At 37.2% G+C, this 13041-nt stretch overlaps 1 protein-coding gene across 1 annotated transcript in view; it reads right to left on the bottom strand.

Annotated features, from left to right (window-relative positions):
- LOC145987712 (cholesterol 7-desaturase nvd-like) overlaps positions 1-13041 on the bottom strand; it is a 59355-nt gene that overhangs the window by 13268 nt on the left and 33046 nt on the right. Inside the window, exons 5-6 of the mRNA XM_083122284.1 lie at positions 9877-10055; positions 8557-8799 (exon numbers count right to left, since the gene is read on the bottom strand). Coding sequence (XP_082978410.1) covers positions 8557-8799; positions 9877-10055 — 422 coding nt within the window. The remainder of the gene's footprint in view (positions 1-8556; positions 8800-9876; positions 10056-13041) is intronic.

Consider the following 13041-nt stretch of genomic DNA (forward strand, 5'->3'; position numbering starts at 1 on the left):
GGGGTATTAATCCTCTGGATGCAGCTTGTAAAGAACATGATATTGCATACAACACACACAAAGATCTGAATGATCGTCATGTGGCTGATCAAAAACTGGAAGAGGCAGCTTTTGGAAGATTAACCAGCAGAGAAGCATCATTGGGTGAAAAAATAACAGCGTTGGGTACAACCATTGCTATGAATACAAAACAAAAATTAGGGTGGGGTTTGTAATATAAATACCCTGAAAAATAATAGTAATAATAATAAAACAACATGAAACCAAAAGGAGTTGTATACCAAATACCATATCACGATCTTAAAAATTTAAAACTTAATTCGATTTTAACTAAAAAACAACAAGAAAAGAAGAGGCAATGTATAGCCAAAGGAAACGGAATGAAATTATTACTCAGTACGCCACAATTAAAAAGATTGCAAAATACAAGAAGGAAAGCACACAGTGGAGGATTCATATTCAGCATTGCAGCTATCTTGGCTGCATTGGGGGCAGTTGGTAGCTTGGCTGCTATTGCCAAAACTGTAATTGATTCGAAAAAAAATAAGGCAGAACTAGAAGAGCAAAAGCGTCATAATCTTGCCATGGAGAAAAAATAGGCAAAGGTGTGAAGTCTAGAGCACTCAGAAAATTTAAAAAAAGAAGAAGCTCTTACCAACCAAGACATTGAATCTTTAATTAAAATATTTAAAATTAAACACTTCAGGGGGGGGTTCATGTCTGATTCTCTCCCTAAAGGTAGTCCTCACTCTCGAGAATGTGGTGTGGTCAATTTGGACAGGTCCGAAAACGTTGGTACTCACTGGATATGCTATTATAAACAAAATGACAGTGCTTTTATTTTCGATTCTTTCGGATGGGTACCCCCTACAGAATTAACTCGTTACTTGAAACATGTTAAAATTTATTACAACGACGATCGTATTCAAGATTTCGATCAAATTATATGTGGCCATGTTTGCATTACAATGCTCAGAATTTTAAATAAAATACCAAACATCAAATTAAATGATTTTCAAAAAGCTGTATTATATTTTCATCTCTCTAGCGAGACTTCGGTTTTGAAACTACATCTTCACGATGATATTATCTATCCAAAATCCATAGCTCTGAGAGCATTCTACAGTATGTATCTGATTCCGAATGTAACTACCTACAACAATACTATATTAGTAGGTAATGAAAAAATAATTATTCCTCCTGGAGAGTATAACTTATCTACTTTACAATTTGAACTTCCAAACACTGTTTTGCTTTCCCAAAAATCTGTAACACACAGAGTAGAGATTGTAACTACCAATGAAACAGTTGACTTATCTACCATGAGAGAACTTTTAGGATTCGAGAACAATAGCAAATTAGAACCAGGTGTTTGGCACGTAGGTAAATTTATACCAAAATTCTTAGCTATTGAGACATTGAATATTCACTGCAACATTGCCAAAGGTATGATTATCAAAGCAGAAGAAAATTCGATTGGTAGTCACAAGGAGACAGGTATCATTGCTACATTTAAACCTAATTCGGAATTTATGGAACCCATCTTCTATTCTCCAATCCCACCAGTCTATTTCCCTGTTTCTATTGATAAAGTTAATTACATAGAAATAACAATTACAAATGAGAAAAATGAAATCATCGATTTGGCCGGTGCTAATAGCACTGCGATAATATAAATTAATATTTAAAATATATAAATAAATAGCAAGATGGAAAATATTGAGAGTTATGAATTACAGTCCTTCCCTCCAAACAGGAGGAAATTTGCAAATTTGTATCAGCCCAATAAAGAGATACAGTATGACATCACGGTGGGGGATGGGTTTATTCATCCACATAGATCTGATCTGTATATAGAATTTGATATTGTAAAACAAAGTAATGGTGAAGAATATCCCCCATCCGAGGCTAATGTAAAACTTATAGATAATTTTGTTCCATTCTTATTTTCTGAACTTGAAGTCAGGAAGCATGGTTCAGTCATTGCAATGGAATTACATCCACTACAGTGGGGACATTGAAACTGTCCAAATCAGAGAGTGCATATTACAAAATTGGTGGGTTCGAAGCTGGAACAAAAATTTAAGCAAAAAGTCACACAGTACTGTTCCCCATGAGATTGCTATTTGGCTTTTTCTCTGATTATAAAGAAATTATGTGGAAAGGTGGTTTGAGTGTCATATTTCGCAGAGCACCCAATGATCATAATGCCATCATGAGATACAAAACTTTGAATGCAGATGAAACAGCTAATGAGGCTAGTTTACCCGAAGCTGCGAAATGTGTGATCCGGTCTATGGAGTTGCGAATGCATATAGTGGAATATGAATCGAATTATGCTCTCAAATACAAAGCCAACATTTTGAAAAATCCTCAAATTCCGATTCAATTTTATACATACCAATGCATTCAGAAGTTAGTGGAGGGTAAATTATTTGAATTTGACCTTACTAATCAGTTCCAATCTTTGCAATATGACATGCCAGAGTTCGTAGCTGTACTGTTTCAAACAGGGAGAGATGACAATCAGGAAAAGGATAGCAGCCAGTTTGATAATTGTAAAGTTAAAAATGTGTATCTGAAGAATGACAGAAATGAAGTATTTCCTCGTGAAAATTACAATTTAAACATTACAGAACAAGATTATTTAAAATTATATGAAGCTTATAGTGCATTTAAAAGAGTAACTGAAGGTAACATAGATATGTATTATAATCCATTGAGTTCATCATTCATAGACCAATGTTTTTAATAAATGCATCAAAAAGAAAATTGGTTGTTATAAATGATCGAACTAATATTAAATTAGTATGTGAATTTCATGAAACTCTACCTGAAAATACAATATGCAGTGCAATTTTAATTGTGGAGAAATCATATATTTATGATGTAAAAAATGAAAGACTGATAGAAAAATTTTAATAAAAGAGAATAATATATAAAAAATTAGACTACGTATAGATCTTTTTGTTATTTTCAAAATTTTGGTTTGATGTGAGGTTTATTTTTTTCACATGTGTTGAGTGCAATTATTACTAACTTCTAAACTAAAGTGCCCCCAAGGCAAAGTATCGATTCCACACTCGAGGATACCCCTCTTGTCGTCGTGTGGATCCAGGGCTATTTTTTTTATTTTATTCGTTGTAATCTCATGGTTTGAGCTTTGTATTCTATTATCCTCTCGAAGTATCCTCGACTGTAAGAAAGGCAATCAATATAATCCTGGAATGTTAGTTTGTTTTCCACGGTATCCTTGCACGTTCCTTTTGCTTTCTTCGTGACGCTGCTTTCTGTTCTGAATGCATACATCTTCGAACGCAAACCAGCGAACTCAACAATAATCTCACCGTTACACTCATCTTTCAATTTACGGAGAACCTTCTTGTTGTGGGAAGGAATTCCAAATCTGTTGGGTTGAGGGTAGGAAGAAGTGTCCAAATACCCAAGCATGGAAGGATGTTTAAGATCTTTGTAGAGGTTAGGTGTTTGTATGTCATAAATAAAACTATCGGTGTCGATGTACAAAATTGACAGCTTATCATTATAGAAAGGTTTCATAATATTATAATGAAATTCGAACATGTACAGTTTTGACAAGTCGAGAACTGTTGCACCAACGTAAATAGGTTTTCTGAATTTTATCAATTTTATATCTAGATTAAAAAGTGTTAAATTCTCGTTGTAAATTTTTCGCGATTTGAATCTAGGATTAGATACCAATTTTCTACATTTATTGTTATCTGAAACCAATTTTATGTCTATATGCTTTCTGACGTTCTCCATCGTTTTTCCATAAACAGCATTATTCATTAGTTTATAAAAAGTTTTATCTAATTCTGAAATGGCAGCTGTTCTGTGTCTCGTGTTGGTCTCAATATAAGATTTTAACCATGGAGAGTGTTTGAGCTTGAGAATTCTTCTCACATTTACTACCTGAACACCCTTCCCAATCAAAAACTGGAGATTCTTGTAGTGGACGACATATCTCTCTTTTCTCCTCAGAGTTAAGATAAGCTTGCTTTGATTAGATTCAGGTGGACATTTAATTTCGGGAGCCGGAGGTAAATCGGAAAAAGTATCATGCAAATTATTTGGAAATTCAATGTCTACCTCAATAAACAGACCAAATTCACGATCATAGAAATGATTAATATCAATTGAAATAGGATTTATCCACTCGAATCCTCCATATGGAAGTTTTTGTATCATTGCGAATCCGTAGAGATTGTTTACGGCAGCGTAAAATATGTAATTCGATGGTCGATTTGCATCGTATTGATTCTCAGACATGTGAATGTTATTTGCCTTTGCATGTCTCTGCGAGCATTGCACCATCCCCGCACGTATCCCTCTTTCTATAAAAAGTAACATGTCCACATCCGATATCAATTCCAACTTGATTCTGGTCTGGAGCAACATAGCAGACCACGCCAAACCAGGAAGACTGTAGAAGTATGCTGGATCTAATTTATACATATTTATTGCTGTTTTTCTGAATACCTGAAAAACATCAGCAAGTATTGTTACGTCTAATTTGAGATATGCATCGTGATAATCGCCGAGAGTATTGCATCTCAATTCCTTCCATATTAATTTCGCATGTTCGTATTCTTCATTCGTAATTCCGGTTTTTTTTTCAGTTGACTGAAGAATTCTTTTTGAGGTGGGAGAGTGTCATCGTCAAATTTAGATTCATCAGTTACATATTCGTAAGGATAAATGCCTTTACGTTTAATCAGTTCTACGTGTATGTTGGGAAAACTAGCTTTTGTAATTTTAAATTGTTCGTCGGTAAGTTTACTCGCTAAAGCATCGAGACTTGCCGATAGGAATCTAAAATAATCTAGAAACCTCATCTCTATGATTTCATTCGTTCCTGGAGTTTTAACTTTCTTACTTATAGAAATATAACGCTCTTCGTTTTGAGCAAGAATATCTATTTTTTGCATATCGTATCCAAGATTCCTAATTAAAAAATGGAAGTCGGAATTGGATCCATTGTGAAAAAATATTGGTACGAATTTAGGCTTCTGGATTTTGAGGTTGCAGGTGTTACAGATTCCACTAATGTAGTTTCCGGTGAAATGATCATGGTGAAATACTTTCCGATTCTCATCCGTGAAATGTTGATCAGACACCGGACACGTTTCAATGTTATTGTAAGATTGAAGTTCATCGCTAGATAATGGAAGCATTGATTTCGATTGGTATAAGAGGCTGCCAATTTTCTCAACCTCCTCCACCATCTTTTTAAAAAAGAGTTCAATAACATTTGGTCCGCGATATATATATTTTTTATCTATCCTATCCTGCCAAACAACAACATATACAAAACTATTTGGATCATGAAGCTGGTACGGTGTTGTGGAAGAAAATTCGGGATCCGGATCGCAATAGAACAATGGTTTGAGAAAAGCCTCAAAGTCTGCGATGATAATGGCCGGATGTTCCAACAAGGCCTTGTGCATTTTACATTTTTCGAATTCATTTGCTTTGGGCATTAACATGCGAGCCGGTCTGTTGACTCCACAGTAGATTTTATGTTCAGCAAGTTTTTGTTTGGCAATTTCTTGATTTTTAAAATATTGGTAATTACGTCGGTCAAGATCGTCGAATACGGTTAAACACCTTGGACAAACTTCGATGTGTGCACAAAACTTGGTTGTTTGGCTTCTGACCAAGCGGGAGAGTGAATGAATTAGCGTGTAATGATGAACATCATCGTCAGCAATAAGAAGCAGATTGATTTCCACGGCTTCGTCATCAACAATATTAGTTATCCTAGCAGGATGCACAAAATGCTTAACTGAAGTATACGAATATACATTTATAGCTAATCGTTTTCCCTCTCCATTTCGTGCCCTGTTTTCAAACTTTGTTATGTCAGAAATAGCAACAGGGTATTCGATGCCTGTCATAACATATTCAATCTCGTCGATATATTTCTTATAAAGACTAACCTGTTGCGGATTATTTGAACAATGAACCGGGTGAAGCGCCGCTAAAATGCACCACATAAAACACTTATTGTCAGTGTTATGAATATTCAGCACGGCTCTCTTATGCTGAATTTCTACTGGAAGTGGAACGTAGCTGGAAGCAGAAAAAGGTGTAAATTTGTTTACATAAGCGATTAATCTGTGAGGACTTCCGCATAAAAAAACAACCCTCACCCTCACCCTCGAACTCGTCGTGTTTTCTAATCAATTCACTAGTAAGATTAAAATAAAAAAACATTCAAATTATCAATGTCTGCCAAATAAAGAACTTGGTTTTTCGTTTTGTGAAAAAAAAAAAAATTCTTGTACCATTGGCTTTCTCATATTTACAGATTAGATCAACATATACTTTTATGGAGTTGTTTTCCAGTTTATTTTTCAAAATATTTATGATAGATGTTTTGATTTCACTCAAGAAACTAGAAATATCACAGCTTGGTTTCGAAGTAAAAAGAAAATCCAGGAGTTGGTTGTTCAATGCAGATCTAATCGGCTTTTGGTCATTAGACATCTTAATTTGTTTGGAAGTAGAAACTTCAGTTTCAGGATGATCAATTTTTCTTTTCAATGTTCCATGTCCGGTTGATGCCTTGCAAATTTTCAGGTGTTTACTTAAATGTGCAATGCTAATTATTTTTTCGCATTGAGGACAAGGCTTAGTAGGTAACAAACGATTTATTGTTGAACTTGTTTCGCTACATCTTGCCCTATGTTTGCTAATATTAGTTTTGGAGATTAATTTCCCACAAATAGCACATTTGATGAACTTGGTAGATGACATTTTTTTTAATATGCTTTAAGTAAATAACAATAAGACGCACAATCGACTCAAAATTCAATGAGATAATTACAATAATTGATAGAATGTAACTTAAAAAACAATAGTTATATTTATAATAGAATTTTTCAACTCAGATATTTATATATAAATTTTCTCGGGAAAATACAAAAAAACCAAAACGCACAATTAAGTCAAAATTCCATCTATGTGAAAAAACCACTTAAATCACCTTCAAAATAAAACAAATATTTGTACTAAGTATAAAAAAATAATTAATAATTACGATAAAATTTTTAGCTACGTTATTTATATAGAATTTTTCCGGAGACAATAATAAATAGTATGTAGCTTTAAAATAAGTTAAAAAACTTAGCTTTTATCAAAAATAAGGAGCACTGCAACAACACCTCCGTACTCTTCAAACACTCTCACAATACTGACTAATCTGTAATGCGAAAACCCTTTAAGTAGCCTAAGTGCAAAACTATGTTGAAAAACAGAAGACACCACGTCAAATACAAGTCATCATAACATTACGTAATAACCTGTTTGCATAAACATGATGCAAACAGGTTAACTTCTGTGCCATTGTAATGTTGCGTAATGTTATGTAATAGCCTGTTGCATAAGCATGATGCAATAGTTTACCCTTATAAAATAAAATAAAAGAAGCTTAATATGAGGGCATCACAATATTATGTAATGTTACGTACTTTAACTCGAAAGAAATTATAACACTCGTACCAAGTACGAGGTAAAAAATCACAGATTTGCAATAGTATAAAATCGACAAAAACATTGTCAAAATAGGTTTTCCATTGTAGTTAAATTATTAAAAACAATAGGCCTCGTACCAAGTGTGGCTTAGAACATATACAATTATACTACTGTTATCCTTTCCCTCTCTGACAATGCCATCGTTGACAGAATACGAACAGTAATGGATTTTCTATTCTTTCGTAGACCTATTAATACTCCAGTACGATTCCCCCTCCCCCCCCCCCCTTCGTGAGTTGCAAAGAATGCACACAGGGTTACTGAAACTAAATTTGAACGCCCACTTTCACATTCTGTAAGGTCTCACCTCTTACACAATGCGACCTTCACTGTGGTAGGTTACAGGCAACGCCGAAGCGACCTGGTGGCACGATGAGTAAGCACACTGCGTGTGTATCGTTGTTGGTTGGGAACTGCTCACGCACCAAACTGCCGACGCACGTCAAGGTAATCGCATGCCCGCATAGAGTCGCCAGATGGCAGACCAGTCGCCTTCGAGCGGCCCTATAGGAGCGCGGAAGAAAAACAAATTGGGCCGTGACGTAAACAATGAACAATTCAGACGTTTAAGCTTTTCGACGTTGGGAACGGAGAAAAGGCGGTGGTGAGCGGGTAATTAAATTCCGGTCACCACAGAGGCGAGGGTACTCACCTAAAACAAGCACCCCGATGGGAACAAAATACTACTACGTCCACGTCGTTGTTCCTGGGTTACGCGAAATGTAGTACAGAAACCCCGTTATTTTCTTACGTAGAATCCGATTCTACAATACAAAATGGGGGTTTCTATTTCAATTTTCACAGTAGCCCCCCGCCCCACCCCCCAGGGAGCGATGGTGGGGAATCAAGTGTGATATCATTGAATAGCTTTCTTTCACTTATTAAACACGTATATTCTTCGTTTTCCGATTCGATGTGTATTTCTCACGATATTTGACCGTTCCGAGACTTTTGGACCACCCGGTATATCGTTCAGATCAAATACCATTATCAACTTACCTGCTTCCCACCGAAGTTACCACTCATTATATTGAATCTATCGAACGCTCTTAATGCATGGGTCCCCTTGATTGTGCCCAAATGGTTATTGGGTTCTGGATCAGCCGTCCATTTCACTGTCCAAACATGGCGGATGAACTTCCAAAATGGCCGCTGCATGAATCTGAGGTCGCTGCCGCTGAACATAGATGGCGAGTGGATCGCATTAAGATGGCTGACGTCCGCGCCGTTTTCAGATATGTCCTGTCAAAGAAGAACTATGTTGATTTATACTGAAAATTTTGGCTTTCACGAAAAACATGTTTTGTTATCGTGTTTGTAGTACAATTTTGAAAAGCCAGAGCACAGAAATAACGTTTCCTCTGTAATATTTAAGTCTTATTCACTGAAAGTTTGATTATCTGATTTTTTTGTGGTATCATGAATTATTTCAAATTGATAATAATGATCTTAAACCAGGCATGGTAACTCTGGTAGATGCACAGAGGCGGGGGAGCGGCTTGCGAGTTTAAAAAATACTGCGAGGAGAATGCGCCCTCATTTTCACGGAACTACTTCCTGTTTCTTCTAACATTACAGTGCCAGACTGTTACCCACGAATCAGACGACACGAACGCGATCAACCAAGCCTCCTGCCTCGCTCACTCTCTCTTCCCCGCCCCTCTTACAACGATACAGTACCGTTGCCCGTTCTGCAGTCCATATGTGCATACGACGCAAATACGGTGGGTTGAATATGCCTGTCCTAAACTATCTAATTTGAAACCCTCATTCGAAGATATAGTAGATAGGCTACCATGAAAGGCAAACGATATAAATATTCACTTGAATACTATTAAGGTTGTTAATAATAAACCGTGACGCAACAGCCCGTGCTGGCAGTCAGCATAGGTAGGCCCTGGCTCTCATTGGTTGTTGCGCCACCGGTTAATTAATTATTAAATATAGAGCGCCACTGGTAAACTTCAGAAGCAATACAGTTGTGAGTACGTCCTGCGTGTAATTGTGCCAGACACATAATTTCGCGTACCATAGTGCAGGCTTTCGTACACTTAGTAAGTACGCACATGGCACAATGGTTCGGATCCCACTTTAAACTGTAGGTCCAGTCCCGATTAGCCTTACTGTGCATAAAGTGGACTTCAAACAATAATGGAATCAATTCAATTCCACTTAGTAAGTACAGTCACGGACACTGCTGGGTTGTGAGGGTAGGTCAATGCTCTATCCATCAATGATACGATAAAACTGCAACGAAAACAGCTTTGGACCCATATATACATATCGTGCAGAATAAAATTATGTAATGCTACACATTACCTCCACGTGACAGTTGATGGTGAATTCTAGTCTTCCCCTGTAGCACCAATGGCCGCTATCGACTTGATCCAAAGGAGGAGGGCGCCATGTTGGTTTTTCATCGTCCACGTGGTACCACACCAAGACGAACCCAGCAGTTTCCACACTCTCCCAACGTTTAACTTTCGCGAATTCAGGAACTGCAAGATAGTAATAATAATAGTTTATTGTTAGTGCTGGCCAAATACAGCACCGCGTTTAGTGTTTCTACAACTTGTTCACCACATATCATTATTGACCTTATCTCTTAGAGTTCTATCAGCCCACTACTACTGTTACAATTTATGATAGCAAGGAATTAAGCCTAGTTCTTTCTTGCTTGAATTTGTGTTTTAAGTCCACTTTATGCACAGACGAGTTAACTGGGACTGAATGTACACTATAAAGTGGGATCCGAACCACTGTGCAATGTGCCTGCATCGGGTATCGAACTCTGGACGCCTTGATTATAAAGCGACAGCGTTACCACTACGCCATCTAGTTCTATATTTAGGAATAATTCTCTTAATGTTAGCGACAATGGTAGTACTGCATCAGCATCCAATATTAATTTGACATTATACATTGTCTAGTTCTTTGAACTATATACTACTTATTCTACTACGTTTCGAGAAAGCGCCTCTTCTCTCGTCTTCAGGTGATATTTCTTTTGCCGATGGTGGGAATCGAACCTACGAGAGACGTGAGATTTTACTACAAATCCGGTGGGCTAACAAAGTACTCCACGGCGCCCAGCTTTCTTTTATCAAGTTGTCTGTTCGAAGTATATGTGACTAAGTATTGGTGATGACGGTGAACCCATTACCATATCCTCCTTTGGTTGGTAAAAGCCAGATGTCGTCTTGTAAGATCCGCCCTGGATCGTACTCGGTTTTATGGGTCTATTGAGCCTCGGCTTCACGCTCAGTATCTCTTCGGGGCTTCAGTCTCCTCGGCTCGAGGTTTGGGTTAATCCGGCTGCTTCAGTCCTTGATGTAAGGTCCCTCGTAATTCTGGGTCAAAGGTTCTCAATCTACTTATAGATCTTAACCAAGATTCTACAAGCAATCGACAATCCTTCTTCCCACTAGGTTCTGTCGATATCCAGTTAAGTATCCAACTTCCTTTGCTCTCTCCAGCCTCTGACCAGAGAACCGAAAATTAATCCGTGACCACAGAATAAGAAAAGGTGTACCCTGACCAGGGTCTCAAACGTTGACTACCAACAGTCTATCGGCCGATTCCGGTATATCTCAAGACAATCACAACCCTCTCAATTATATCTCCTGACCAGGAGCAAAGAACAGAGAGAATATAAGCCTTCTGACCAGAAGAGCTAAGTAACTGTCCTAAGGTAATCCCAGAATAAACTAATTCCTAATATCGAAGTGGATGTAAACGCAGACGTTCGAACGTTGAAAGAAAAGACGGTTATACGAGTTCCGCATTTATCAGAAGTTCGAATACGAAAGGCCACGGGCCAGCGAGCTTCTCTGCTTATATAGCATTTCCCCGGTGCCGTGATGGATTTACAAACTTTTATCTTAACACTAATTTTACATCACAATAAAATACAAGTTAATTAAATATCAATGAGGAACATAATTAGTTACATGTAAAAATTACTATTTTTACCCTTTTCTGAATAATAAATATGCAATAGAATTTTAATTGTTACACTCAGTATTTAATTTGACGAGGGAGTATGGCTTCCTTCAACTCCCCTCTCTCCCTGCAACGGCCTAGCGATATGACAACAAAGAAAGAAAAAAATTACAACGTCAAAATGTTAAGCAAAAGAATATTTATATACAGGTTTTGTCTTGCGCGGGCATAACTTTATTTTACGTTAACGTAACTAAATTCTGAAACTACTGTCTTGCAGTTACAGAATCAGGGATTATTATGATATAAATCTAATTATTATCCGCCAAGGGACACGACAGATACAGAGTGGGAAGGACAGCCTAATCTTTCGTCTTTTCCCTGTGACAACGTTTTCATAAGGTAGAGTCTGCCTGGCTCTTACACAATAGCGTTAGCTTTCTTGCATTGTTGTCACCGATAATAAACTTTCAGCTCAGCTTGCTGGCAGAAAGAAACAAACTCTTGGAACTTATAACTAGGGAAAGGAACTTCAGGTAAATAAATGTTTTTTCTGCGATAAGATAGAGACCCTCATTTTTGCAAAAATTCTGATCATAGCCTTATATGTCAACACAGCAAATTTTATTTTACATAAAAACACATATTTTCCAGTTTTCCGTATGTAAATACATATTTTGCGAATTTTCATTTTAAATACATAAAATCGCTCATTGACTTCATCTACCTCGAAATCCTCGAAGGAAAAATGTTTATTCTCCCCACCTCTTTCATATCGAGAGTGCTAGGTTTGTTTTGTCTTTGAGCACCCTCGCTGGCAGACTTCTGGCACCTCGCCTACGATCCTATTGGGAAAAAATAGCTGTGAGTAGCTGGGGCTGGCTACACGTAACGATAGCAAGGCTTTTTAATGAAGCAATGCAGCTATTGTGGCCAGAAGGCATAAAATTTGACAATGTTCTTCTCTTGACAGATGCTGCAGCTTACATGCAGTGGTCTTGCCGTTAGCTACCCCAAAATGGTGCACGTTACATGTGTCGCGCATGCGTTGCATAGAATATGTGAAAAGATAAGAGCTCTTTTTCCCAATGTCGATAAACTGGTTTCAAATGGGAAGAAAGTTTTTATCAAGTCGCCTAGAAGAATAGACATTTTTAAACAAAAATGTCCTGAGGTTCCCCTTCCCCCTACACCTGTAGTTACGCGATGCAGATGTTATGCCCAGAACTTTGAAAAAAATTGTATCTGTTGTAAATGATCTCGACAAAGAAGAATTCTGCAAGAACTGTTGATGGAGCCCTCCTTAAAAGTCGAATTGGCATACATCTAACAAACCTGTCCATTCTCTCTAATTCCATATGAAAGCTTGAATCGTCCGCGAACACTTTGGCAGCTTCCATTGGTAAAGTCCGTATAGTAGAAACGAAACTGAAAGAACTCACTGGATCTAAATGTCTAAATGTACAGAACTTTTGGGGAAAAACCAAGGTTTTCAAACATTGTGCCAAATTGCATGTGTTTTGGAAGGAGGTGAAGTAGAGG

This window comes from Lepisma saccharinum, chromosome 5 (assembly GCF_977018435.1).
Source record: "Lepisma saccharinum chromosome 5, izLepSacc3.1, whole genome shotgun sequence".
In the NCBI taxonomy this organism is placed as follows: Eukaryota; Metazoa; Arthropoda; class Insecta; order Zygentoma; family Lepismatidae; genus Lepisma; species Lepisma saccharinum.